The sequence below is a fragment of the Budorcas taxicolor genome, chromosome 2 (genome assembly GCF_023091745.1).
Source record: "Budorcas taxicolor isolate Tak-1 chromosome 2, Takin1.1, whole genome shotgun sequence".
In the NCBI taxonomy this organism is placed as follows: Eukaryota; Metazoa; Chordata; class Mammalia; order Artiodactyla; family Bovidae; genus Budorcas; species Budorcas taxicolor.
Genome location: NC_068911.1, coordinates 41,369,878 through 41,395,298, shown reverse-complemented (window position 1 = coordinate 41,395,298; position 25,421 = coordinate 41,369,878). Strand labels below are relative to the sequence as shown.

The 25,421-nt window shown below is 56.6% G+C and overlaps 5 protein-coding genes and 3 non-coding genes across 8 annotated transcripts; 3 read left to right on the top strand and 5 right to left on the bottom strand.

The window, feature by feature from the left end:
- Nucleotides 1-884: 884 nt before the first annotated feature.
- On the bottom strand, nucleotides 885-4,780 carry MSRB1 (methionine sulfoxide reductase B1). Its single transcript, XM_052661842.1, has 4 exons — nucleotides 4,605-4,780; nucleotides 2,774-2,922; nucleotides 2,345-2,459; nucleotides 885-1,047 (listed from the first exon to the last, which is right to left on the bottom strand). Exons 1-4 carry the CDS (start codon nucleotides 4,657-4,659, stop codon nucleotides 1,016-1,018), a joined length of 351 nt encoding a protein of 116 aa, XP_052517802.1. The 5' UTR covers nucleotides 4,660-4,780; the 3' UTR covers nucleotides 885-1,015.
- A 408-nt stretch (nucleotides 4,781-5,188) lies between these two features.
- On the bottom strand, nucleotides 5,189-12,071 carry RPL3L (ribosomal protein L3 like). The gene is made up of 10 exons (XM_052662166.1): nucleotides 11,919-12,071; nucleotides 11,275-11,467; nucleotides 9,731-9,899; nucleotides 8,492-8,627; nucleotides 7,065-7,251; nucleotides 6,810-6,970; nucleotides 6,519-6,620; nucleotides 5,940-6,035; nucleotides 5,580-5,699; nucleotides 5,189-5,327 (listed from the first exon to the last, which is right to left on the bottom strand). The coding sequence occupies exons 1-10, from the start codon at nucleotides 11,919-11,921 to the stop codon at nucleotides 5,271-5,273; spliced, it is 1,224 nt and encodes a 407-aa protein (XP_052518126.1). The 5' UTR covers nucleotides 11,922-12,071; the 3' UTR covers nucleotides 5,189-5,270.
- Nucleotides 12,072-14,255: 2,184 nt separating this feature from the next.
- On the top strand, nucleotides 14,256-16,613 carry NDUFB10 (NADH:ubiquinone oxidoreductase subunit B10). Its single transcript, XM_052635480.1, has 4 exons — nucleotides 14,256-14,507; nucleotides 15,730-15,868; nucleotides 16,063-16,202; nucleotides 16,453-16,613. The coding sequence occupies exons 1-4, from the start codon at nucleotides 14,360-14,362 to the stop codon at nucleotides 16,554-16,556; spliced, it is 531 nt and encodes a 176-aa protein (XP_052491440.1). The 5' UTR covers nucleotides 14,256-14,359; the 3' UTR covers nucleotides 16,557-16,613.
- Nucleotides 16,614-16,803: 190 nt separating this feature from the next.
- RPS2 (ribosomal protein S2) lies at nucleotides 16,804-18,818 on the bottom strand. Its single transcript, XM_052656869.1, has 7 exons — nucleotides 18,617-18,818; nucleotides 18,442-18,531; nucleotides 17,992-18,099; nucleotides 17,562-17,735; nucleotides 17,316-17,475; nucleotides 17,004-17,095; nucleotides 16,804-16,923 (listed from the first exon to the last, which is right to left on the bottom strand). The coding sequence occupies exons 1-7, from the start codon at nucleotides 18,791-18,793 to the stop codon at nucleotides 16,843-16,845; spliced, it is 882 nt and encodes a 293-aa protein (XP_052512829.1). The 5' UTR covers nucleotides 18,794-18,818; the 3' UTR covers nucleotides 16,804-16,842.
- On the bottom strand, nucleotides 17,162-17,289 carry LOC128044051 (small nucleolar RNA SNORA64/SNORA10 family). Its single transcript, XR_008199030.1, has one exon. It is a non-coding gene; the product is annotated as a small nucleolar RNA SNORA64/SNORA10 family (small nucleolar RNA).
- On the bottom strand, nucleotides 17,805-17,938 carry LOC128044050 (small nucleolar RNA SNORA64/SNORA10 family). Its single transcript, XR_008199029.1, has one exon. It is a non-coding gene; the product is annotated as a small nucleolar RNA SNORA64/SNORA10 family (small nucleolar RNA).
- Nucleotides 18,819-19,282: 464 nt separating the features above from the next.
- Nucleotides 19,283-19,409, top strand: LOC128044087 (small nucleolar RNA ACA64). Its single transcript, XR_008199063.1, has one exon. It is a non-coding gene; the product is annotated as a small nucleolar RNA ACA64 (small nucleolar RNA).
- A 1,069-nt stretch (nucleotides 19,410-20,478) lies between these two features.
- RNF151 (ring finger protein 151) lies at nucleotides 20,479-24,770 on the top strand. The gene is made up of 4 exons (XM_052652451.1): nucleotides 20,479-20,520; nucleotides 21,149-21,294; nucleotides 21,602-21,698; nucleotides 24,297-24,770. The coding sequence occupies exons 1-4, from the start codon at nucleotides 20,479-20,481 to the stop codon at nucleotides 24,768-24,770; spliced, it is 759 nt and encodes a 252-aa protein (XP_052508411.1).
- Nucleotides 24,771-25,421: the final 651 nt, after the last annotated feature.

Here is a 25,421-nt window from a genome sequence, read left to right as displayed (position 1 = left end):
CTCTGTAATTCTGTGCGAGTCAGATTATTCTGACAGCTGCTTTGACTCTGTTGACTGGCACGGTGAGCCACCATTGGCCCTGCTCCCCTGGGATCCAGTGACTCCCATGCATTCCAGGCTTCCAGTTCAATGACAGCAGCTATCCTATAATTCCTGATGTTGTTAATAAAGACAGCAAGCCTGGGTTCCATTTGTTTACTGGTCTCCTCCTGATTACTCTAGAGAGGATTCAAGGTGGAAGGGGCTTCACCCTACCCCTCCTCCCCGCCAATGGCAGGCGCCTCAGAGCACATGCAGTGAGGTTTGTTCACTGTCTACCGGGAGGGGTTGATGGGAGGCTGTGAGCTCGGGGTCCCCGGCCTCACACTGTCAAGGTGATAAAGCAATAGCTGCTTTCCTAAGCCCGAGTGAGGCAAGCTGCATCTTCACAGATGATGCAACCGGGTTCCGGATTTCTCCTTCTGTAACCGAGGTCAAAGTCCATCCCCTCTGCCTGCTCCCCCAGCGGGTCACAGGTCATCACCACTCTGGCTGCCTGCAAGGGTTTAGCCAGAGAGAATCATAGAGTGACCAGGCTGGGGCAGCTGGCAGGGCCACCCCTGTCTGCATCCTATCTCCTGGCACAGCCTGGAGAAGGTAGGCAAGAGCTTTGGTGAGGGCGAAGCCATCTCAGGGCTGGGCCCCATGGGTTGAGTCCAGAGAGGCAGCGAGGGGGCAGTGGGCTGAGAGGAAAGGAAGGTGGGGCTTGCAACATCATCCAAAGATAGACCAGGCCTGGAGTCCACACCCCGAGATCCCGTGTGAGCCAACAGCAGGGCCCGTCCTGGCAGCTGAGTGTGAGCCTTCTTCTCTTCCCAGCAAGAGCCTGTTCAGAGCCAAGCGCTCGGTAGTCTTCCTGAAGTTTCAGCTACCCCTTCTCCCAACCCAGACACCCCTGCTCTGAATGTCTGCAGCTCCACGACTGAGGTGGGTGGCATCAGATGGTGTCCACCTGATCTGGGTATGGGCAGCCTGCCTACTGTTCCTGGGAGGCGGAGGTTTCTTCGCCTAAAAGAAATGAGAAATGAGAGAGAAAAACAAGTCGCTGTTAACAGGTCTGACACTACTCCCTGGGCCATCCCAGTGTCTCCAGCCTGCAGCTCAGGGAGGCCAGGAGGACCCAGACCCCTAGCCTGGGGGCATCTGTGTGCCCGGTTCATCCGCTGAGACTGCGGGATAACCCAGAGTCTATCCTTCCTCTACACATCCTGGAGGACAAATAACTACAGAAGGACAAGGTATTATCAAACCTTCATCACATGCCGGCCCTTACGGACACCTCCATTTAACCACCACAGTGAGGGAACAAGCAGGTGCTATTAGCAACCCCATTTTCCAGAGAATAAAACTGAGACTAGGAGGACTTCCCTGGTGGTCTAGAGGTTAAGACCTGTGCTCCCGCTGCAGGGGACCGGGGCTCGATCCCTGATTGGAGAACTGGAACCCACACGCTACAAGTAACAGCTTGTTTGTCGCAACTGGGACCCAGAGCAGCCAAAGAAATAAATATTTAAAAAACAAAAACTGAGTTAGGGGCTGGCCACAGTCCTGTGGGCAGCAAACGAGGAGAGGCACTTGAGCTACAAAGAGTGCAGAGAAGTTCAGAGGGCGGCTGGGGAGGCAGAGAGCAGAGGGCCAGAGAGGAGGCTGGGCTCAGATAGTGTTAGTTGCTCAGTCGTGTCTGACTGTGACCCCATGGACTGTAGCCCACCAGGCTCTTCTGTCCATAGGATTCCCCAGGCAAGAGTACTGGAGTGGGTTGCCACTTCCTTCTCCAGACCTAACCCAGGGATCAAATCCAGGTCTCCTGCATTGCAGGAGGATTCTTTACTGTCTGAGCCACCAGGGAGCTCAGATAAAATGCACACAAATGAAAAATGGCCCCTAAATGTCTACCAGTGATGAGTAGTGCCAACACAAGGACACATTTGCTAGCTCCTACTGCATGCCAGGACCCAGCGCACTTTAGGGCAGCCAGTCTCAACAGGCCTGTGAAGAAGACTCTGCCATCACGCCCACTACACAAAAGAGGAGGCGGCTCAGACAGGCCAACAAGCAAGCCTGCAGCCACACAGCCCTGGTTCTCAGCCTCTGTGCTGCCTTGCATGTGATCAACCAGCGTGGGAGGCAGGACAGCTGTCTTTTGTCCCTGCCCCGCAGCCACCCTCCAGTGGCCCTCGGCAGAACCTAGGCAGTGTGCTTTGGTGCCCCCACCCTCTGTCACCATAAATGAACAAGAACAGGGTACCCTTGGCCCTCTAAAGTGTACACAGGCCTGTGCCCAGGTGCCAGGAAGCAAGCGCACCTTTAGGGATGAACTTCAAGGAGCTGCTGAAAATTCAGAAGCGGGACTGTCCGCGCTTGGGGCCATCGTTCAGGAACTCATGGCCCAGCCCGTTGCCACACCTGCCACAGGATACCTGGGGAGACAAGGCAGCCATAAAAATAGCTACAGCCATGGCCCCCACACCGGCGGTCCTCACGCCCATTCCCCAAGGTAACTGCTGTAGGCCTCATCTCACAGCCTCCCTGGAAAGCCGTCATTTCCTTGTCCTCACCAAGGCCACAGGGTCTCCCAGTAGTTTGGGGTGGCAGCTCCCCAGGCTGAGGCGAGAGGCCTGGAATAGACAGACGCTAGGCCCCTGCCGCTGAGGGGGAGCAGCAGGAAGCAGGGGCCAGTTCCGGGTCCCCCTGGCCAACACCCCTCCCCTGCCTCCCTGCTGCTACCACCCACCTTTATGGCTCCAGGCCGATTGTGCTCTGGCCGCTTGGCCACACTGTCAGCATGGATGGTCTCAGTGAACGTCGGCCACGGGGACGAGTGTGCGTACTTGGAGCGGCTGGAGAAGAGCTCATAGCCACACTTGGCACACACGTAGATACCTGGGGTGGAAGGGAGGCAAGAGCAGAGATGCTGGGTCCAGTGCTTCGGGGGTGAGCTCCCAAATCCTGGGTGAGACCCCAGGAGAGGACAGCAGGACCCGGGTTACTAGGTGGGCTGCACATCCTCCCTACGCACCCACCCACCACCCACAGGCCTGGAAATCGACTCTGTGGGGGAGACACGGCATGGAGTTCATGTTGAATGGTTCTGAGCCTGTGCCAGAGACCAGGAGAGTCACTTTTCACACTTATCTCACTGGCTCTTCTTAACAGCCCTGTGACGCAAATGTTCCCATTTTACAGATGAGGAAGCTGAGGTGCAGGCATACAAAACATTCAGCTACAGGGTGTGCAGTCAGGAAGGAACCCAGGCAGTCTGATGAGGACACAGCTCTGCCCCTCAAACACACAAACAGGCCCCACCACCACTAGCCCACCTCCCTTCCCACACGGCTGACCCTCTGCCCAAAGAAGCCTTGAGCTGGATGCCCAGCCACCGGCCTGCTCTCCAAGCAGGAAAAGAAAGATCCCAATAAAAACACTTCCGGTCCAGACAGAGGGCCCAGGAAGACAGAGGGGCAGGGAGAAAAATGGGTTTTAAACTATCCCCCAAAGATCACTTTGAGGAGGGGAGGGGAAAGGTCGCAAAATTGATTTGCAGAACAGGAAACTGCTTGGGGGTCCCTCAAGGGGTACTGAGTCACATTTTGCCCCCTGCCCGGCCTAGAGACAGTCTACCCTGGAGTCCATGACAACTCAGCATTTACCAATAAGTTGAGGAAGAAAAGAGGAACCAGGAGGTGCTGTAGAAGTGAGGTTTCTAGTGTGGCTGAGTAGCTGGAGGACAGCCCCAAGTCCCACAACCAGAGGGTCCTAATGTCGCAGCTGGCTCACAGAGACGCCAGGTGTCACAGCCCAGCCCCTAGAGAGTTGACATCCAAGAAACCCTGCCCAGGGGTAGGTCGCAGCTCTAGTCTTGCCTGTGGACACATTTTTACCAAATTAGTCTATGACCAGGCAGCACAGCCCAGAATGTGATTCACCTGATCTCTCAAAGCCTGGGGCCAGGGCTGAGGGTGGCTATGCCCCAACCAACCACTCACCCCCCACCTTTCACCCCTCCTAGCTGGCCCAGGCTGTCCAGTCAAACTTGACTGGCCATTGGGAGCCTGGCCTGGTTACCCAACCCTGGGCCCCCTGAGAAGGCGGGGGAGGCACCCAGGCAGTTACATTTGGATCCCAACAGGACATTCTGTGCTTTCCAGCTCACCCCGCAGGTCTGGGGAGCTGCGGAGGAGAAAGGGCTGGGGTCATAACCGGGCGATGCCCCAAGGAAAGGGAGCCAGTCACAGGAGCTGCTCCTGGACAGGACCTTCCAGCGCGTCCCTCTAAAGTCCCGATCCTGACCCAGATACCCCGAAAGGCGTCGCCACCCGCGCTTACCCTGACCGCACAGATTTCCCCGGAAAGGGCCACGCTCGCACTCAAGGCCTGCGCTCTCTCCAGTGTCTCCCTCTCCTGGGGTCCCCCTTCTCTTCAGGCCCCCCAGACTCCTCCCTCCTCCATATAGCATGCGCTCCTCCCCGCGCGGCCACACTCTTCCCGCGTTCCTGGGGCTCCACCGCCACCCGGAGGGCAGCGACGGCCCGGCCCGCTGTCTTCCCAGAAGTTACAGATCGTACCCGGCTCAAAGTGGTTCTGGAAAATCTCTCCCCCGAAGAAGCTGCAGAACGACATGGCGCCGGAGGGACGACCGCACGCCGACGCCTCGGACGGATCCGAGGACAGACTCAGGACTCGCCGCTTGTGCCCGCCCAGCGAGAACCAGTCCCTCTCTGATCCCCACCCGGCCCAGGAGCCCGGAGGCCCAGCTCCCCCAGGCAGCCAATCACGTCCGGGGATGCGAGACCCCCCCCCCCTCCCCCAACACCTCGCAGGGCCCGCCTCCCACTGCCCCGCCCCTTTCCGTGGTCCAATCCCTCCCCGGGGCTAGCGCTTCCACTTCCGCCTCCGGGAGGGCCCTTCCGAGGAAACGCCCCCTCTATCTTCCAGCTGGCCCCGCCCACCAGCCAGGACCTTGGCTCTGAGGTTCCCGAGGCCCCGCCCCGAGCCGCAGGGCGCGCAGCCGACCGCGTCCGCCACCTGGCGGCGGCTGCAGAGAACCGGGAGACATGTCAGCTCTCTTCCCTTCCTGGCTCTAAGCCCTGGAGTACCGGCTGTTGACCAGCCTTTCCGTGCCCCCCAACTCTAAAAAACACCGCGGAAGAACTGCCTCTGGCTTTTATTAGACTAGGGCACCAGCGCGGGTTGCGCCGCGCTTCTTCGAGGCCCCCTCCGTCCCATCCTGCCTATAAGTCTCCCGAGGTCTCCGGCTTTTCCTTCTCCAGATGCTTCTTCTGGGGACCCTGGGGGGCGAGGGACAGGAGGAGGGTTAAGTCAAGGGGTCTCACCAGCCGCCTGGCTTCTCGGAGCCAGCCCCGCGCCCCCTCCCGCCGGTCCCTCCCCTGCTTCCTTTCCGGCAAGACCACGTGCCCAGGACTAGACCCCTGAAAGCCCCTTCTGTGGATGAGTGCAGGGGCATGCGTGCCCCAGATGCCCACCCTGGGGCAGATGGGATGTGGGGTCTGAGCCCCAGAGAGCAAGGCGGATGGGCTCACCATGAAGGCCCTCTTCTCTTGGGCTGTCTGGAAGCGGCCATGGCCAAACTTGGAGGTGGTGTCAATGAACTTGAGCTCGATGTTCTCCAGGGCCTGGCGGCTGTGGTGCACCAGGAGGGACTGGGGCCCGTGGGAGAGGGAAAACAACAAGGTGGGAGGTCCCCACTCAGCCCCTCCTGTCACCCCCAGTCCACACAGGAGGGTCTCACTCACCCACCTTCTGTTAGAACCCCACCCTTTTTGTTTTCCCCACCCTGCCCTCCTGGAGCAGGCTGGAGGACTGGGCAGGCCAGCCCCCTGCCCCCAACCCACTCCACAGCCCATGGGGCTCCCACTCCCCACTCGCCACCTGGCACTGACCTTCCTCAATGTGATGATCCGCTTCTTGGTGCCCGCGATGCACCCCTTCAGCATGACGAAGTCGTTGTTGACTTCCCCGTAGTGTGGGAAGCCGCCCTGAGGGAACGTAGGTCCAGAAAAGAGGCTCTGGGTTTAGGGGCGGCTGAGAAAACTAGGGGAACTGGCCTGGGGTGATACTCTAGACCACATCAGGACAGTCTCTGAGCCAGACCCTAGGTCTGTCCTGCGACTGTCTTATTTAAAACTCTGTATTTTACAGAGGAGGATACTGAGGCTAGGGGTGGGGGGTGATGTCACTGCTCCCAGCCCCACAGCTGCCACATCCCGCAGCTGGGGTGTGAGCCCAGGCAGCCTGGCTCCAAGGGCAGAGTCGGAGCTGCTGCACCCCGAATGCTGGGACAGCAGCTGGAGGACATGCTGTCTGCAGCGGAGACTCTGAGGATGCAGGAAACGGCAGAGGTTTGGTCCAACCTGGCGATGGCTAGCTGGTGCCTGAGTTCTTGGGGAGAGTGGTGCCCCCGAAGCCTGCCCCAGACACACACACCAGACCCCTCAGCCAATTCGGCTGCCCACTCTCACCAGCGGCGTGATGGATTTGTCGGTCACATCGTAGCTGGTGGAGGCATTGTTCTTAACCACCTTCCCGTCCTCTGTGTGCAGCCCCCGGCCAATGCGGTAGATCTGCCAGGAGGACAGGGCACGTGGGGGACGGCAGGTGGCTTCTGGGGTCAGCAAGATGTCCACGCCCATGAGAACACGGGCGGAGACCCAGGCGCTGGAGGAGGCATTTCAGAGCCTCAGGAGCCAGGCAGGTGTCTGGGTCCCCGGGGTGTGGTCATGGACATCCCCCCACCAGACCTGCGTGCACACCTTCTTGTTGAGCTCCGTGCGGTGATGGTAGCCCTTCTGCCCAGCCCGGGCAATGGAGCAGCCCACGCGGGCAGGGTGCCAGGCACCAATGCACGCCACCTTGCGCAGCCCCTTATGGGTCTTCCGCGGCAGCTTCTTTGTATGCCAGCGGCTTGTGACGCCTGCAGGCGGGAGGGGCTGGTGGCTAAGAGGCCAGTTTGGTCCCCACCCCCTCCAGGCAGCCTTCCTGGAGCCACCACCCCAACGCGGCCCTACCTTTGACGCCCCTGCCCTTGGTGACAGCAATAACGTCGATGACCTCGTTCTGGCTGAACACACTGTGGACGGGCACCTGCTTCTCCAGCCGGGCCTGTGCCCAGGCCACCTTCTCAGCCACCGTGCCGCCGTTCAGTTGGACCTCCATGATGTGGGCCTTCTTCTGCCGGAAGGGCAGCAGCTTCATCTGGCAGATGCAACATGGCCGGTTGGTTCCCAGAAAGTCACACCGACCCCCCCACCTGTAGACATGGCATGGCCAGCTGGTGTCCCCTGGCAGGCCTCTATGCACGGGTTCATTCAGCAGATGATCCGGTGCTCTGGTGTGGCTGCATGCCCCATTCTGTGTGAGGGACTGGGGATACAGCTTGCCATGAGGCAGACAGGGTCCTGGCCCCCACAGGGCCACCAACCAACTGGGGAACAGAAGCCAAGAAAACTCTTGGAGAGGCTTATGTGTTGTGATGGAATAGAGGGTGAAGGAGACAGTCATCGCATGTGAGGGGGGTCAAGGAGGCCCTGTCTGAGGAGGTGACATCAGAAATAAGAAGGATCCACTAGGTGAAGATCTGAGAGCTTCTAGGGCAGAGGGAACCACATACGCAAAGGCCCTGTGGCAGGGAAGATCCTGGTTTGGGGGGAGGGGGACAGAAACAGGGCCAGTGTGTCTGGATCATGGTGAACAAGGAGGAAGGTTCAGGATGGGGAGAGGTGAGCAGGCAGGTCTCACGGGGATTAGCTGGGGATTTATTCCAAGTGTGGGGGGTGATGTGGTCAGACACGTGCTTTTAAACCTCTCTGTGCCCCGTGAGGCACAGGCTGTGTGGACCTCCCCGGCGGAAGCAGGGTTGGGTTAGGTCACAGCATAGGGCTCAACCAGCACTAATGGACGACCTGCTGGGGGCGCAGCAGTGAGAGGAAGTTACAGCCCGTGAAGTTCATGTCCATGCACGGAGACAGGTTAACCAATGACACACATAACCGGGAACTGCAAGTGTGAGAGCAACTGAGGCAGGTGGGGAAGGCCACCACCACGGGCATGGAAGGCTTCCGTGAATGTTCCAGAATAAGGCGGAAGCTGTTGGTTACCTGGACCCTACTTATAGATGGGGTTCACGCACATGTGCTCAGAGGGAGGCCCCAGCCCCCCACACTGCCGCAGGGCAGGAGACCCGGGGCCTCCGGGGCCTTGGTTGACGCTGGTGTGGCCGGTGTCCCGCAGCCTGCAGAGCGCACAGACACCCATCACACCAGCCGCAGGCTGCCAGCGGCCTGCGTGACTGGTCAGCCAGCACCCTGGGCCTGTGCCCAGGGCTCATGGTATTTTTAGGCTGACATTTGTCAGGGCTCCCGGAAGCCCGGCTGGGGGAGGGGAGGCTTGGGGGCTGGACTGACTAGCCAGTGTGGACCATAGGGTGGGGGCTGACCTGGGTGTGGACGATGACCCGGATGACCTTGCAGTACTTCTTCATGGCGGCAAAGTCCTTCTGCAGCTGCTTCTTGCCATCGGCATCACGCCACCTCTTACAGGCCTTGGTGAAGGCTTTTTTCTTGCTCTTGTGCCTGAGCCATGCGCACAAGGTGCTCAGTGGGGCGAGGGTGGTGGCCTCCACTGCCCACAGCGCACCAAGCACAGGCTAGATGTCCCCCTCCGCCCTCCTCCCCTTTCCAGGGGAGGCACTGCTGGGCCCCTGGGGTCCCTGGGCTAGTTCCGGTCGCCCTCTTTAAGCACAGAGGTCCCACCCTCGAGGCCTCAGTTTCCTCCTCCATAAAGTGGGTACCCTCCCTGCCTCCTGGAGCTGAGAGTAAGCAGCCGTGCAGGAGCCCCGGGATGGGATGTGCCAGCCGGCCTGTGGCCACATGCCCACCTGGCCACGGCTGCTGAGCCCACTTCTAAAGTGAACAGCCGGGACTGACCAGGCCCCAAGCCCCATCATTCCTAACCCTCCACAGGACACTGGAAGATGGACATCAGTATCCCCATCCTACAGATGAAGAAACTGAGGTTCACAGAGATCAGAGCCCCTGGGCGAGGAGCAAGATGATCACAGCTGCAACAGCAAACACAGGCCAGGTGGCGTTTGCCAGCCTCTTTCTGTGCTGAGCACTTGACATGTGCTGCTCATCTCCTCCTCATGACGGCCCCACGACGCGGGGACCTGTCCTGTTTCCGTGTGATGGTGTCTGTGGTGTGTGTGTGTGTGTATGGCAGAGGGTGGGGTGAGGTCCATCAGCTTGCCTGTGGTCACACAGCCTGCTCTGACACTGGGGCCCAGGACCCTCACCTCCCATGGAGACTATGGTGCCTCTACATCCATATGGAAGGAGGGTCTGTGAGGGTCCTCAGGCAGGGAGGGGGCCTTCCCTTTCCAGACTTAATGCCAGGGAAGATTTGAGACCTAAAGATGCCTTTCTTTCTGATGAGCTTGTCAGTTGTCATTTCCCTTTTCACCCTGGCTGCTAGGAAGCTCAGAACCAGCTCTGACATGCATCACCTCGAGGTGGAGAATGTTTGCTTTCTTTTTTTCTGCTAACAGCTTCCTCTCCAGCCCCTAGTCCTTGTCTTCTCCTGGAGTGAAGGCACCACACACACACCCCCTTCCCTGCCTTCTGCTCACTGTGACACCCCTCCCCGCACCCGCCCACTCTGCAGGAATTTTCCTCACCAGTCCTTGTAGAAGCGGCGGCGACACTCGTCACTGAGATGCTCTGCGAAGATGGTCTTGAAGCTCCGCAAGCCCCGCGGGGTGGCCACGTAGCCCACCACACCCACCACCACCAGGGGCGGCGTCTCCACAATTGTCACTGCCTCCACCTCCTCCCGCTTTGAAATTTCTGGGTGAAACCCAGAGACGGAGAAGACATGGGGGGGGGGGGGGCCTCCGTGTCCCATGGGGAGGAGAAGGGTGGAGGAGCCGACCACAGTCCCACCCGCCTGCGAGAGCATGGAGCACCACAGCCCCAGGGCTGCTACGGACAGAGGCCCCGTGCACAGGGCCCCAGGCCCCAAGCCCTCAGCCTCCCCACTCCCTGCCCTTCTCTGTGCTCTGCCCTGTGCGTGGAGTCACTACCGGGCAAGACCCCACCATAGGTGTCCACACTAGCTCTGACTCGGATCTCAGGCAAGGCCTGACCTGCTCCTGCCTCGGTTTCCCCACCAGGCTGCCCAGGAGAGGGCCAGGAGAGCCACAGCCTGGGCAGTTTCCCCCAGAGGGTTGGGCTGGCCTCCTACAGTGGAGTACAGACAGCTCTAGGAGAAACTTACAACTGGTCCAGACCCCCAATTTTATAGATGGTGTTACTGAGGCTGATCCAAAGAAGTGTATGTTTAAAACATATATTAGAGGACTTCCCTGGCGGTCCAGGGGTTAGGACTCTGAACTTTCTTCAGTTCAATCCCTGGTCAGGGGGGCTTCCCAGGTAGCGCTAGTGGTCAAGAAGCCATCTGCTAATGAAGGAGATGTAAGAGACGCGTTTCCTTGGGTCAGGAAGATCCCCTGGAGGAGGGCATGGCAACCCCAGTATTCTTGCCCACGGATGGGGGAGCCTGGCAGGCTACAGTCCATAAAGATTTGGACACGACTGAAGCAACTAAGCATGCACAGGGAACTAAGATCCTACCAGCCTTGTGCTGAGGCAAAATATATATATACAACAGAAGAGATGAAGAGCAGATGAGGGTCACCAGGAGGTTGGGGGTAGCAGCTGTGGCTGTAAAAACGTCACCAGGACGGACTCTGGTGGGAATGAAGTGTCTCAGGGTGGTGGGTACGTGCATTTACATGTGACAGAACCGCACAGAACTACATAAACACACATCTTACTCAGGAGAATCCTGCATGTCACTCTCTGGCTGTGACATAGTACCATGGTTACAGGAGATGGTTCCATTGGGGAAACCTTCAGGGTACGTGGCATTCTTCTTAAAACCACACGTGAATCTACGATAATCTCAAGACCAAAGGTATCCTGCCGCGCCTGCCCTGAATCCCAGCTCATAACTTCTCCATTGCCTCATCTGTGAACCAGGGGCGATGACAGATGGGTTCTGGGGGCGTGGCCAGCGGTCAGCGTCTGACCCTTTCTGGGGCTGTTCCCTCTCCGTGAGCCCAGCTGTGGCTCCTGGGATCAGAAGGGCCTCCAGATCTCCCGGAGGTCCGGGGTGCTCTGCCCGGCCCCCGCCCCCGGCAGGGCCCCTCGCAGCACTCACTGAGGCCAGGCCGGTGCACCTCCCGCAGAGTGTGCGTCATGCCCGCCTTGTAGCCCAGGAAGGCCGTGAGGTGCACGGGCTGGCTGGGGTCGTCACGAGGCCACGTCTTCACCTTGCCCCGGTGCCGGCGGCTCCTCTTGTGTGGCAGGAAGCCCAGATGTCCATGCCGGGGGGCAGAGAACTTCCGGTGGGACTAGGGGCAGGAGGGGAGGTAGGTCATAGCTGGGGTCTCCCCAGAAGGGGCAGCTAGACGGTCCCACAGTCCAGACCGGAAGTGAGCCGCAGACCCCAGGCTGTGCCCGGTGGTCCTCCGGGCCTGCATCGTCCATGAGAAAGGAGGGAGGCTTCGCCGAGGGCAGTGTCTTGAGGACAAAGCCCCCAAAGGCTCCCCGCCTCAGTGGTCCTGCCCTGACGGGCCCAGCAGATCCTCGCTGCGGCCAGGGCACAGAGGCAGGGGGCCACTGTCATCCGTCCCCCCACCTTGCCCATCCCGGAGGCCTGAGCCCAGGCCTCCCACTGTCCCCCTACTCACTGACCCCTCCACAGGCCCAAGGACGTTCTCTGCTGGGAGAGACCCCACGAGCCCACCTGCCCCTCCCCAGGAGGCCTCTATCCACCCCCACTCCAACCCACAGCCCACTGACCATGGCAGCTGGTCCTTCGGGTCAGGAAGGGAAGGGGCCTTCCCAGCAGGCGCTGGAGGTCGAGTGGCAGGGCCAGGATGCACAGTGGCCAGATCCCAGATTTAGCCCCTGGCAGGGGAGCTCTGTCATTTCCCGTGGCGGGTGTGGGCTCTGGTGCCAAGAGCGGGCCTGGCCCGGGGCCGGGCGAAGGGGGGCAGCTGGGGCAGCCGGGGGGACACCTGGAGCCAGGGCTGGCACTCCTTCCCCAAGGGTCCTGTGATGGTCACACACCTTGTCTTCTGCCTCACGGGACCCTCCAGGACAGGAACAAGTTGGCCTGGTAGAGGGCTGAGGAGCCCAGGTTGAGGGGCTTTCCTCTGGCAGCTGCCATTAAGACAGTCTTCATCCAGTCTGTTGGCCTTGAAGCTGAGTGGATTCCTGTCCTGTCCTGAGGGCTGTGAGCCTGAGCTGGGCAAACTGGGGGGAGACGGCGAGGGCTGGATGAGTGCCCAGAGATCACCAGAGTGTGATTCAATGTCAAGGCCGCTGGACTCTAGTAGCTGTGAGCCAAGAACTCTTAGATACTTTTTTGAACTTACATTTTGAAGCCAAGTTTTGAATGAAAAGGAGATTGAAATCTCCTATTTTTTTTATTCAAAAAGTCTATGGCTATAAAGCCTTTTAACTTTAGAGCAAGAGATTTTTTGTTGATTCGTTTGACTGCACTGGCTCTTAGTTGCTGTGTGTAGGATTGTCAGGCTTCATTGTGGCATGCAGAATCTTTAGTTGCAGCATGGGGAAACTAGTTACCCAAGCAGGGATCGAACCCGGCCCCCTGCATTGGGAGTACAGAGTCTTAGCCACTGGTCCACCAGGGAAGTCCCAGAATCAGATTTTTTATAGGCCTGAGATATCTCTGCATGGTTTGTAGACTTTGCATCACTGGGTGCTAAAATTCTGTGCTAATGAAATGTTACAATTCTTCATTTTTGTCATTGTTTTTTAATGACAAAGCTACTTTTAATCCTTTGGGCTGTGATTTAAAAAAATCACTGGGCAGCGGTAACCCCCTCAGCCCAGAAGTGACCCAGGGAGAGGGACTCTCTGAAGGAAGGAGGCAGAGAAGGGACATGCTGCAGATTCAGGGCCAAGGGCACACACCCTTGTGCTGCGCCAGGGAGCACGTGCTCGGGGCTGCAGACACACAGGTCAAGGGTCAGAGGCTTGGACACAGAGCCATGAAGCTTCTTGGGTTCCCCCTTCTCGTTTGCCTTTTTCTTTCTGCTGCATGATCTCCAAGTCTGACTGTGGCAGGGTGGCAGCAGAAAGCCATCATCTGGGCTCTTTCCCTTAATGAAGTAGTGAACTCTGCTTTCTCTCATTCTTGTCATGGTGATGCCTCTGGCCCACCGCCGTTGGGTCCCCTGGTTCAGTCCGACATTGCAGTCCAGTGTTACGATTTGCTGACTCTGACAGTACTATGAGTTCATGATTTGAAGATCTGAGGATGCTGTGATTCTGGATTCTGTGTGTCCATAGAGTTAATGGCTTACCCCAGCCTGTGGGCAGGAAGTGACCAGCACCCATCCTCCCTGGTGCTAGCCAGTGGCTGTACCAGGTATGGAGATCACAGAGGGTAGCCAGCAAGGCCCTGGTCAGTGAAGCTGGCCTCAAGAGGACAACAGTGTGCTCAGGGCCAGGATGGAACCCTCAGAACCAGAAGAGAGTGCCCTGTATCCAGGGGAGGAGCCACTAGTAGGGGTGGAGGTGGGGGTAGATGGGGCAAACCCTACACCCTGTGCTGCCCCAGGCAGCATCCTGTTCCCCAGGCATCCTGCAAGCTCACCAGCATCAGCCAGTTCATGAGAGGCCCTGGCAGAGACAGTGGGGCCAGAGAGGGCTGTAGGGAACGGACAACCCAGGAAGGCTTCCTGGTAGAGTAGGATGTTTGGTAGTTTGCTTTATTTGTTGACTTCACTCTTCTGGAACTGAGTTCGCCATCCTGGTGTGTTCACCATCCTGCTCCCTGCTGCACTTGGCACGTGCATCTGAAATGAGTGGTTTCCTTAATTCTTACTTAGATTACTTTTTTTTTTTTTAACTTAGACTTATTAAAGTGTCTCTCTGCTCCCAGAATTAAACTAGGGATCCTCTGTTTCCTTCACCGCTGATAGCAACGCCCAGCGCACGGCAGGCACTCCTCGCGTATGCGATAGCGCTGCGATCCCACGCGGGGGCGCTCGCGCCGGCCGCGAAGCGTCTCCGGAGAACCCGTAATCGTCCCGAGGCCACCCTTGGGCAGTCCGGACAAACTACAAATCCCATGGTGCCCCGCGGGCGCCGGCCGTCCTGCGCAAGCGCGGCCGCGCTCGGGTGTCCTCTGTGTGGGCGAGCTAGGCCGCGGGACCTGGGTGGAGGCCGGGCAGCGCGTCTGAGGGCTGAGCCCGCCGCGCGCCGCAGCCATGCCGGACAGCTGGGACAAGGACGTGTACCCGGAGCCCCCGCGCCGCACGCCGGCGCCCTCGCCTCAGACCTCGCTGCCCAACCCTATCACCTACCTTACGAAAGCCTTTGACCTCCTCGTGGACCGGCCGGTGACCCTCGTGAGAGGTACTAGCCCCGCCGGGCCCCCCGCCCCCGCCCCGGTCACTCAGCGTGGACCCCGCCGCACCCCAGGCCTCCTCGCCTCCCAGGACGCCCCCCGTCTACCCCCGCCCCGTACGGCCCCTGCCCCCAGGGGAGCGGTCCACGCACCCCTGGGCTCAGGCTTCTCACATATTAGGGGCTGTTTGCGGACCGAAGTCATCTGCGTTCCGAGAGGCTTGTTAGATCCCGCTCTCCCAGCGCGCTGGGCATCCCGCATTTTGCACATTTTGCACATCCCGCAAAATGCACCGCATTTTGCAGGCGGTCCCGGAGGGCTGTTGAGGTTCAGAGGTGTTCTGGTGCCCCTTCGCAGGCCTACAAAATGGCCCTCCCACCGAGGTGTACTGTAACTTGCCTTCCGTGAGCTACCCAAATGCCGCCATCTCTGGTCCAAACCAGGTGAATGTTTTTTAAAGGCATTGTTTGGTCACCCAGCTCCGTGGGGTGCAGCACCCAGAGCACTGTGCCCTTAATCACTGGCGCCAGGCGATGCGTCCGTGCAGTTAATCCGTTCCTTCAACAGCGAAACATTTGGGGTGCATAGCATGCTCTGGTGGCTCCTTTTTGGTGGAGAAACTAGATGCCTGCCCCCGCCAAGGTTTGGAATAAACAGGAGTAGCAGTTTTTCAGGAAGTGTTTTCTCTGTCTAGATAGGTGAGATCTCTCTCACTAGGTCCAGCTTGTTCATTTACGCATGGGGAAGTTGAGACCGAAGTTCAGTGGTGGCAGAACTGGGACTAGAGTCCTGCTGATGGCGCCCTGTCGGGGCCTCTTTGCCTCCACAGTGGAGTCCCCGTGCTCTGGGGAGGTGGGGGCTTACAGAGCACAGACTCTGAATCCTGGGCTCTGAATCCTGCCATCTCAGAGCCTGGATGTCTTCTCTGAAAACGAAAAGGCCCTGCCGTATACAGGGTTGTTGTGGGGACAGGGTGAGATAAGGATGGTGCCTGCCTTATAGACCTCTCCATAAACTGCAGACGTCCACTTGTAGCCCAGTCCTTTCCAGGACTGGCTGCCAGCCCTCCCACACCTCTTTGGGAGTCCAGTTGCCAGTGTTTGTAAAACTGGGAACATTTGGGAAACCTGCCACTTCCACGGCTTACAAGAATACAAAGCTAAGAGCCCCTTCAGACTGTGACCTGTCCAAACCAGTAACCTTTTTGGGTCTGGGCTTTTCTCTTTGCAGAGTTTATTGAGTGGCAGCATGCCAAGAACAAATATTACTACTACCACCGTGAGTTCCGCCGCGTGCCAGACATCACAGAGTGCCAGGAGAAGGACGTCTTGTGCATGTTTGAAGCAGAAATGCAGTGGAAAAGAGATTAGTAAGTCTCCCCCCTTGGGCTTGTTTAGTGAGAGCCCTGCACGATGAATGTACCCTGCTGGGGGCCATCATGGCCTTGGGAAGCTATGGGTGGAGAGGCCAGACCACAGGGCTCCCAAGCCCTGCCTTCATTTTACTTTCTCTCAGTACAGGGAAAGGAGTCTTTCTAGACCATCTTCCTTGTTTTCCTTTCAGCAAAGTTGATCAAGAAATCGTCAACATTATCCAGGAAAGGCTGAAGGCCTGTCAGCAGAGGGAAGGTGAGAGCCACAGGCAGAACTGTGCCAAGGAGCTGCAGCAGTTCACCCAGGTGGTCAAGGCCTACCAGGACCGCTGTGAGTGAGCCCTCCCCCTCAGCAGCCCCCAGGCCGTCCTGCCTCTCCCACCTGCCTGCCTTCCCAACCCTACTTCCAGTCTCCACATTGGCTGTGCTGAACACTTTACTAATTAGGCCAGTCTCTGGAGGGTTTAAGAGTCACCCTACCTGTTTTGTCAGCTCAGTGACCTGCCTCCCTGCACAGAGAAAAGGCAAGTTCCCCTCGTGACAGGAGTGACCCATAACTCCCCTCCCTATCTCTTTCCCAGACCATGACTTGGGAGCCCATTATTCTGCCAGGAAGTGCCTGGCAAAGCAGAAGCAGAGGATGCTGGCAGAGAGAAAAGCCGCCAAAGAGGCTGCTGCTGCGTGAGGCAGCTGTGTCACCTTTGTCTGTCACTGTTGCTAAAATAAAGAGTAATAGAGCCTGTGCCTGTGCTGTTACTTTCAGCTCCCAGACACACTTTTCATCTCACTGGTCCTACTTCCCGTCCAAATTCAGCCACCACTGAGCGTAAATCCAGTGGCTTTCACTGCAGTGGGCTTGAGTTCAAGCCCTGGTTGGGAAGGATCCCACAAGCCACATAGTACAACCAAAAAAATTTGACAAGACGCAACTATAAACTGGTTTCATTCACTTTTTTATTCCCTTTATAAAATTATGTGGTGGCTACAGCTGGGGCCTGCGTCCTCTGCACGGAGACTCTGGTGTGGGTCTTCACAAGATGGTCAGTGAATTCCTAGAAAAACAAGACACTTTTAGTTGTGCAGCTAGACAGAGTACTCCTCTGCTCTTCAACAGAGTAGGGGCGGGCGGTACCTGATATGGAGACTTGGTGAACACCGTCTCTTTCCAGAGATCAGGGGTGAGGTAACTGTAGGTCTTGGAAATGGCATCAAAAGTGGCCTTGGCTGAAAAAGGGAAAACCGGAGAAGGTTGGTGAATTCACTCGAGATGAACCCCCAGATGGAGATAGAGGCTGTTGCACTCCTAGGAACAAACAGGCCACTGTGGGCCAGTCTGTCGTGCATTAGGAGGGCCTTACTCTTTCTCTCCAAAATACGCCAACCACATACAGAATATGGTTAAGCGGAGCTGAGAGAAGCTGGAGTTGGCTTGCGGGCCACCTACCGAAGTTGCCCAGGGTGGCGGTGCAGCCCCTGGCGGAAGTGTAGCAGTCATCGATACCGGCCATCATCAGCAGCTTCTTGGGCACAGGGGCGGAGACGATGCCGGTGCCTCTGGGGGCAGGGATGAGGCGCACCAGCACAGAGCCGCAGCGGCCAGTCACCTGGGGAGGGGTAGAGACGTCAGGGGACAAGACAGGCAGGAGTCTACACCACCGCAAGCCCTACCGTGCATGACCATCCAGCCTACCTTGCAAGGAACCGTGTGGGGCTTGCCGATCTTGTTCCCCCAGTAGCCTCTTCGCACGGGGACGATGGACAGCTTGGCCAGGATGATGGCCCCACGGATGGCAGTGGCTACTTCCTTGGAGCACTTGACACCCAGACCGACATGTCCGTTGTAATCCCCAATAGCAACAAACGCCTGCAGAGAGACTGACATGAGTGGGGGGCCAGGGGCTGCCACAGCATCACTACCCACCCACCACACAGGGTCTGTTGCGCCCCTCAAGGCAAGACTGGCCACCAGGAGGCCAATCTGAGATCCCGAGGAGATCCTTCCTCTCTCTCCCCTTGACGAAAGTCACACGTGTGACAACAAGTGCAACCATGCAGAGCTGAGAGAGTCTCACCAAGACCATTGACAGAAACTGCCCAGGAAGATATGATGACTGGGATACCTTGAACCTGGTCCGCTGGCCAGCACGGGTCTGCTTTTGCACAGGCATAATCTTCAAAACCTCATCCTTGAGGGATGCTCCCAGGAAAAAGTCAATAATCTCAGACTCCTGCAACAAATAAACTCATTACAAAAAAAAAAAAGAATAAACACCTGAAAGGGAGTTCTAAGTGTTAGTTGCTTGTGTTGGAGTTTTTAGGACCTCATGGACTGTAGACCGCCAGGCTCCCCTGCTCATGGAGTTTTCCAAGAAATAATGAGTAGCCATTTCCTTCTCCAGGGGATCTTCCCAACAAAGGGATCAAACCCGGGTCTCCTGTACTCAAGATATTTTCTTTACCGTCTGGGCCACCAGGGAAAGTGAAGTCTAGAACCTCTAAACGTTTGGCCAACAAGAGTTCCCCCTCGACTGCAGACCACGGCCCCATCCAAGATGAGGACCCGTGTTTACCTTGATGGGCAGAGAAAAAAGGTAGATCTCCTCCAGAGACTTGATCTTCATGTCCTTGACCAGGCGGCCCAGCTTGGTAACGGGGAGCCACTACGAGAGAAAAAGGCGCAGGTGACCAGGGCCTCCTCCCCGGTGCTGCCTAAGGGCCCGCCTCACGCGCGCAGCTCAGACCTACCTCCTTGTCCTCGGCCTTGCCTCCGCGAGCTCCACGGCCTCTGCCCCGGCCGCGACCCCGGCCGCGACCCCGTCCCCGGACGCCACTACCGAAGCCTCCGCGGAAGCCACCGCGGCCTCCCATTCCGGGGCCCCCGGGGCCTCCGGGCCCTCCCGCAGCACCGGCGTCATCCGCCATTTGCTAAAAAAAGAAACAAGAACCAGTCGGTGAGCGCAGCCCTGGCACGTACAGCCGCCTCGGGCGCCCAGGCCGGGCTCCACAACGGAGCGCGGGCGCAGCATCCCGGGCCCCGTCCGATGGCGGCCCAGGCCCATCTGCGACAGCCACGGACAACACCACTCACGTGTTTTCACGAAGAAAAAGAGAGAGACATCGCGCGACGGTGTCTTTATAAGGAGCCAAGGGTCGCGAGATCTCAGTTGCCCCGCCCCAATGGCGCTGCGCCAAGAGTATATAAAAAAGCCTGTGATTGGCTGCGTGGGGCCCCGCCTCCACCGAGCTCTGTGTGCACATGCGTGTCTGCGGCCCTGGAACTTGCGCGACCCATATAAGGGCTCGCGCCGGCGCCAGTTTTTCTTTTCCGTCTGCAGGTAGGTTTGTTCCCGTGGTTCCGCTGGCTTCCTGCTGTTCGCGAAGCTGTTGGGGCGGGCGGTTTGGGAGATCGGCGTTGGTTGAAAATCACCTTCGGCTTTGACCACGGCCGCAGGTGAGATTCGGCGCCCAGAGCCATCGGAGGCCTTAGCTCACTGCCCGCTTCTCCATGTGGGGATGTGAAACCCAGGCCCCGACACGCGCCGCCCCTCCGGGCTCGGTTGCAGCCTCTCGCGTGTTTCGGGTTCTGGTATCTAACCTCGTGTTCTACCCGCAGGACAGCTGGATGCTCAGAACCTGAGGCCAACGCCGCCAAGACTGTCGGGGGGCGGGTAGGGGGGCTTTCCTTTCATCTTTCAATAAAGCTGTTGATTTAATTCATCCGTGTGTGTGTGTATGTATGTGTGTGTGTGTTCTTGGTCCCCCCGTTATCAGACTGCAAATCGCATCTGTGGCTGCTCGGCCCGAGGTGTGCAGTGGAGATACCTTTGTGAGACACCTCTCTTCGAGCCCTCTCGGCTCTTTGAATGCCACACAGGGACAGAACCCGGTCTTGAAGGTTGGCAGGCGACTCCTAAGGTCCTACCCTCCAAAATCTTCTAGGATTTGATGAACTCTACACTCTGCCTTGCTTGATGGCTCAGATGGTAAAGAACCCACCTGCAATGCAGGAGACCCGGCTTTGATCCCTGAGTCAGGAGGATCCCCTGGAGAAGGAAATGTCTACCCACTCAAGTATTCTTGACTGGAGAATCCCATGGACAGGGGAGCCTGGCGGGCTACAGTCGATGGGGTCTCAAAGAGTTGGACACGACTGAGCGATTTAAGCCTGGGCAAACACCCAGTGGCATGGAAACCAGTTCTCTTTTGTGCCTCCTATATGAGAATATGGTAGTTTCCCAAGTTGGAATTGGTTTACCCATCCATGCCTTTCCTCATAGGCATACCCAGGTGGTCAGAACAGGCTCTGGGAGGCTCTCCACATCCTAGGCCGCTGCTTTGGTACCACAGAAATCAGGTCCTCATCCCTGATCTGTACCCTGGAAATAACTCAAGGTGGGCCACATAAGAACCCCAAGTGGAGGGTTGGGTCAGCACCCAGTGTGAGGGGGCCCAAGATCCCCCACTTCTACCAGACCCAGCTGTAGAAGCTGGCCGTGGCCCTTGAGTTAGACCTAGGCCAGAGGTCTTGATCCCAAGAGGCCTGGTGATGGGTCAGTGTCTAAAGCCCCCAGAACTCTTGGGGACCTAAGTCACCAGGGCGGCAACACATGAGGAAGGAGAAACAAACCCTGCGCCTCAGCTGTGAGGAAGTATCCCCTGGAAGCTTGGTTCCAGCCTTAGTGCTGTTTGAAGGTCAACTGTCAGCCACCCTGAAGTCAGGGGTTCCAGAGACCTGTCCTGGCTATGAGCTGCCCTACCCCTGAGGCTCTTAAGGTGGGAGCAGACCCAGGTGGTAGGTACCCTGGGCCAGGGCTGTGATTGGCCCGAGCTAGACAATGCTCCTGTGATGTCAGGCCTGCTCCTGCTATGAAATGGTGACTCCTGAGCCCTGGCTTCAGTGGAGCTGCCATCCAGACACAGATCATGGTGAGCTCTTAGATTTGTGCCTAATTTCAGAGACCTGCCCAAGCTGGACCCCACTCCTCACTGAGATGATCTGCACAACGGGGTACAGGGCCCAAAATGGGACAAGGAAACCTTCCAGAGACCTCTGGCCTAGGTCTAACTCAAGGGCCACGGCCAGCTTCTACAGCTGGGTCTGGTAGAAGTGGAGGATCTTGGGCCCCCTCACACTGGGTGCTGACCCAACCCTCCACTTGGGGTTCTTATGTGGCCCACCTCCCACCCAAAGCTTCCTGGAGTCCCTTTCCAGGCATGTGGAGTGGGGAGTCAGATCCTGGTCCCAGCCAGGCCCTGATGTAGGCCTGGCCTTTGCAGAGTGGCGGGTATGATCTCAACCTCTTCACCAGCCCTCCTGATTGCAACTTGCTGTGTTCTGTCTGCCATGGAGTTTTCAAGAGGCCGGTGAGGTTGCCGTGCAGCCACATCTTCTGCAAGAAATGCATCCTCCGGTGGCTAGCCAGGTGCTACTGGGCACCCAAGAGGCTCGGGGGCAAGGGCGGGGCTGCGGGGCCATTCCTAGGACCCAGATCAGAGAGGAAGGTCAGCCAAGAACTGGGTCATGGTGGCCATTAGGTTCAGCCGCCAAATCTCCTGGGACGCTAATATAGGAGCTGGGGCCCTGTAGAATCTGCACCCCAGCCTCAGAGCTGAGTGCTCCCTATAAAGCCCTCTTATGCCTCTTCCAGCTAGAGAGAAGGAAGGGCCGCCAGGGGAGGCATGTTGCTGCCACCTCCACGACCAACCATCACCCCCACTCATGTCTCCTAGACAAAAGACCTGTCCGTGCTGCAGGAAAGAGGTGAGACAGAGAAAGATGGTCCATGTGAATAAACTCCAGAAGATCATTGGCCGCTTGGAAGTCAGGGTAATTCAGAACACCCCGTCCCATCACCCTACCCTCCTCCCCTGTGCATGGGTTGGGGCAAAGCCAGCAGAGGGGTTGAAAAGAACCCCATTCTCAGAACTGAGGGTTTCTATTCCACCAATACACTGCTCCTCTTAGGGTTATCAAAACTGGCTGAATGTGAGTCACTTCTCTACAACACACTTGATGTGTGGTTTTGGGCAAGTTACCTAACTTTTCTGGGCTCCAAGAGCCCCAGCTGTAAAATGGGGATTATAAAGGATGGAGAGCCTGCTGTGGTGCCATTGCTCTCCAGCTTCATAGTTTTATAGATAGGGAAATTGAGATTACAAAAACAAACAAACAACCTTGGCTGGGGAGTGCCTTTTTGGTCTAGTGGTTAGGATTTGGCACTTTCACTGCCATCAGTTCAGTTCAGTCACTCAGTCATGTCCAACCCTGTGACCCCATGGACTGCAGCACACCAGGCCTCCCTGTCCATCACCAACTCCCGGAGTTTACTCAAACTCATGTCCATTAAGTCCGTGACACTATCCAACCATCTCATCCTCTGCTGTCCCCTTCTCCCACCTTCAGTCTTTCCCAGCATCAGGGTCTTTTCACGAGTCAGTTTTTTGCATCAGGTGGCCAAAGTATTGGAGTTTCAACTTCAGCATCAGTCCTTCCAATGAATATTCAGGACTGATTTCCTTTATGATTGACTGGATCTCCTTGCAGTCCAAGGGGCTCTCAAGAGTCTTCTCCAACAGCACAGTTCAAAAGCATCAATTCTTTGGCAGTCAGCTTTCTTTATAGTCCAACTCTCACATCCACACATGACTATTGGAAAAACCATAGCATTGACTAGACGGACCTTTGCTAGCAAAGTAATGTCTCTGCTTTTTAATATGCTGTCTAGGTTGGTCATAGCTTTTCTTCCAAGGAGCAAGCGTCTTTTAATTTCATGGCTGCAGTCACCATCTGCAGTGATTTTGGAGCTCAAGAAAATAAAGGCTCTCACTGTTTGCATTGTTTCCCCGTCTATTTGCCATGAAGTGATGGGACTGAATGCCATGATCTTAGTTTTCTGAATGTTGAGTTTTAAGCCAATTTTTTCACTCTCTTCTTTCACTTTCAGAAAGAGGCTCTTCACTTTCTCCCATAAGTGTGCTGTCATCTGCATATCTGAGGTTACTGATATTTCTCCTGACAATCTTGATTCCAGCTTGTGCTTCATCCAGCCTGGTATTTTGCATGATACACTCTGCATAGCAGTTAAGTAAGCAGGGTGACAATATACAGCCTTGATGCACTCCTTTCCCAATTTGGAAAAGTCTGTTGTTTCATGTCCAGTTCTAACTGTTGCTTCTTGATGTGCATACAGATTTCTCAGGAGGCAGGTCAGGTGGTCTGGTATTCCCATCTCTTTCAGAATTTTCCACAGTTTGTTGTGATCCACACAGTCAAAGGCTTTGGCATAGTCAATAAAGCAGATGTTTTTCTGGAACTCTTGCTTTTTCGATGATCCAATGGATGTTGGCAATTTGATCTCTGGTTCCTCTTCCTTTTCTAAATCCAGCTTGAACATCTGGAGGTTCACAGTTCATGTACTGTTAAAGCCTGGCTTTCAGAATTTTGAGCATTACTTTACTAGCGTGTGAGATGAGTGCAATGGTGTGGTAGTTTGAGCATTCTTTGGCATTGCCTTTCTTTGAGACTGGAATGAAAACTGACCTTTTCCTGTCCTGTGGCCACTGCTGAGTTTTCCAAATTTGCTGACATATTGAGTGCAGCACTTTAACAGCATCATCTTTTAGGATTTGAAATACCTCAACTGGAATTCCATCACCTCGACTAGCTTTGTTCACAGTGATGCTTCCTAAGGCCCCACTTGACTTTGCATTCCAGGATGCCTGGCTCTAGGGGAGTGATCACACCATCGTGGCTATCTTACAAATAGCTGAGAAAAGAAAAGAAGCTAAAGGCAAAGGAGAAAAGGAAAGATACACACATTTGTATGCAGAGTTCCAAAGAATAGCAAGGAGAGATAAGAAAGCCTTCTTCAGTGATCAAGGCAAAGAAATAGAGGAAAACAATAGAATGGGAAAGACTAGCGATCTCTTCAAGAAAATCAGATACCAAGGGAACATTTCATGCAAAGATGGGCTCAATAAAGGACAGAAATGATATGGACCTAACAGAAGCAGAAGCTATTAAGAAGAGGTGGCAAGAATACAAAAAAACTATACAAAAAAGATCTTCATGACTCAGATAACCACGATGGTGTGATCATTCACTGCTATATCCTGGGTTCAATTCCAACAAAAAAAAGAAGAAAAAATCCTGGTGTACATACAACCCACTACACCAAGCCAATGATGTAACTCCCTGTTCTCTAAACCTCCTGTCCCCACTCCTCTGAGATCTAGACTTTTCCTACCTTCAAGCATTTGGTACAGTTTCCCTCTCTCCACCACATCATTGGTAGCCTAAGAGCTTGGTAGGCTGCCAGTTCAGTGTTTCCTGGTCAGTGAAACCTCATGGATGGGGGATTCTTGGGGGTGGCTGGCGCTGTCCCCGACCTGGTCTGGCTCACACGATGCTCTCCTCCACCCCCAGTGCAGGAACGCCGAAGCTGGCTGCCAGGTGACGTGCCCCCTGGCCCACCGCAAGGGACACCAGGACTCATGCCCCTTCGAGCTGACGGTCTGCCCCAATGAAGGCTGCATGTCGCGGGTGCCTCGTGGGGCCCTGGCCGAGCACAGGCAGAACTGCCAGCACGCTGCCCATCATCGCTGCTCCCTGGGCTGCGGGGCCACCCTGGGCCCAGCCGAGCGGGCAAACCACAACTGCTACCGGGAGCTGAGAGAGGCCTGGTGCCAGCGCCAGCAGCGCAGCCGGACCTTGGTGCTCTGCCTGCTGCGGCACATGCGCAAAATGCACCGGACCACCGGCATCATCCGCCGGCAGCTGGCGGACTTCTTGGAGGAAGATGACCCCCTGCTTATGGGTACCCCGCAAGAGGCTGAGGCCATCCCAGAAGGCAGCGTTGGGGTTGAGGTGTGGGGGCCCCAGGGCCAAGCTACCTTGTAAATAGACGGTAAATAAATGCAGAGCCCAGGCCTGGCCGCCTCACTACCGCTGTGCTTACTGACCTCACCTCGCCTCCTCCAGGAACTACTCCTCTCAGGGGAAATACGGAGAAGGCAACGGCAACCCACTCCAGTACTCTTGCCTGGAAAATCCCATGAATGGAGGAGCCTGGTAGGCTGCAGTCCATGGGGTCGCAAAGTCGGACACGACTGAGCGACTTCCCTTTCACTTTTCACTTTCATGCATTGGAGAAGGAAATGGCAACCCACTCCAGTGTTCTTGCCTGGAGAATCCCAGGGATGGGGGAGCCTGGTGGGCTGCCATCTGTGGGGTCGCACAGAGTCGGACACGACTGAAGCGACTTCGCAGCAGCAGCAGCAGCAGCAGCAGCAGCAGCAGGGGAAATAGGCACCTTAGCTTTTCCCATGGACCTCTCCAAGTTCTTTCCCACCAGTTCCTCACACTGACTTTTCCCCTCGGCTCTCTGCCTGATTTTTTCTCACTCGATTGTCTCTTCTGCAGAGGTTTTCCCTGACCATCCTTTCCCAGTCCTCCTTCCCAGTTAGCTTCTTCCAATCTGTTTCCTGGCTTTGCAGCCAGTAGCACAAACAGCTCAAACCCCTGAAGTCAAAGTACAAGCCAACTGCTCAG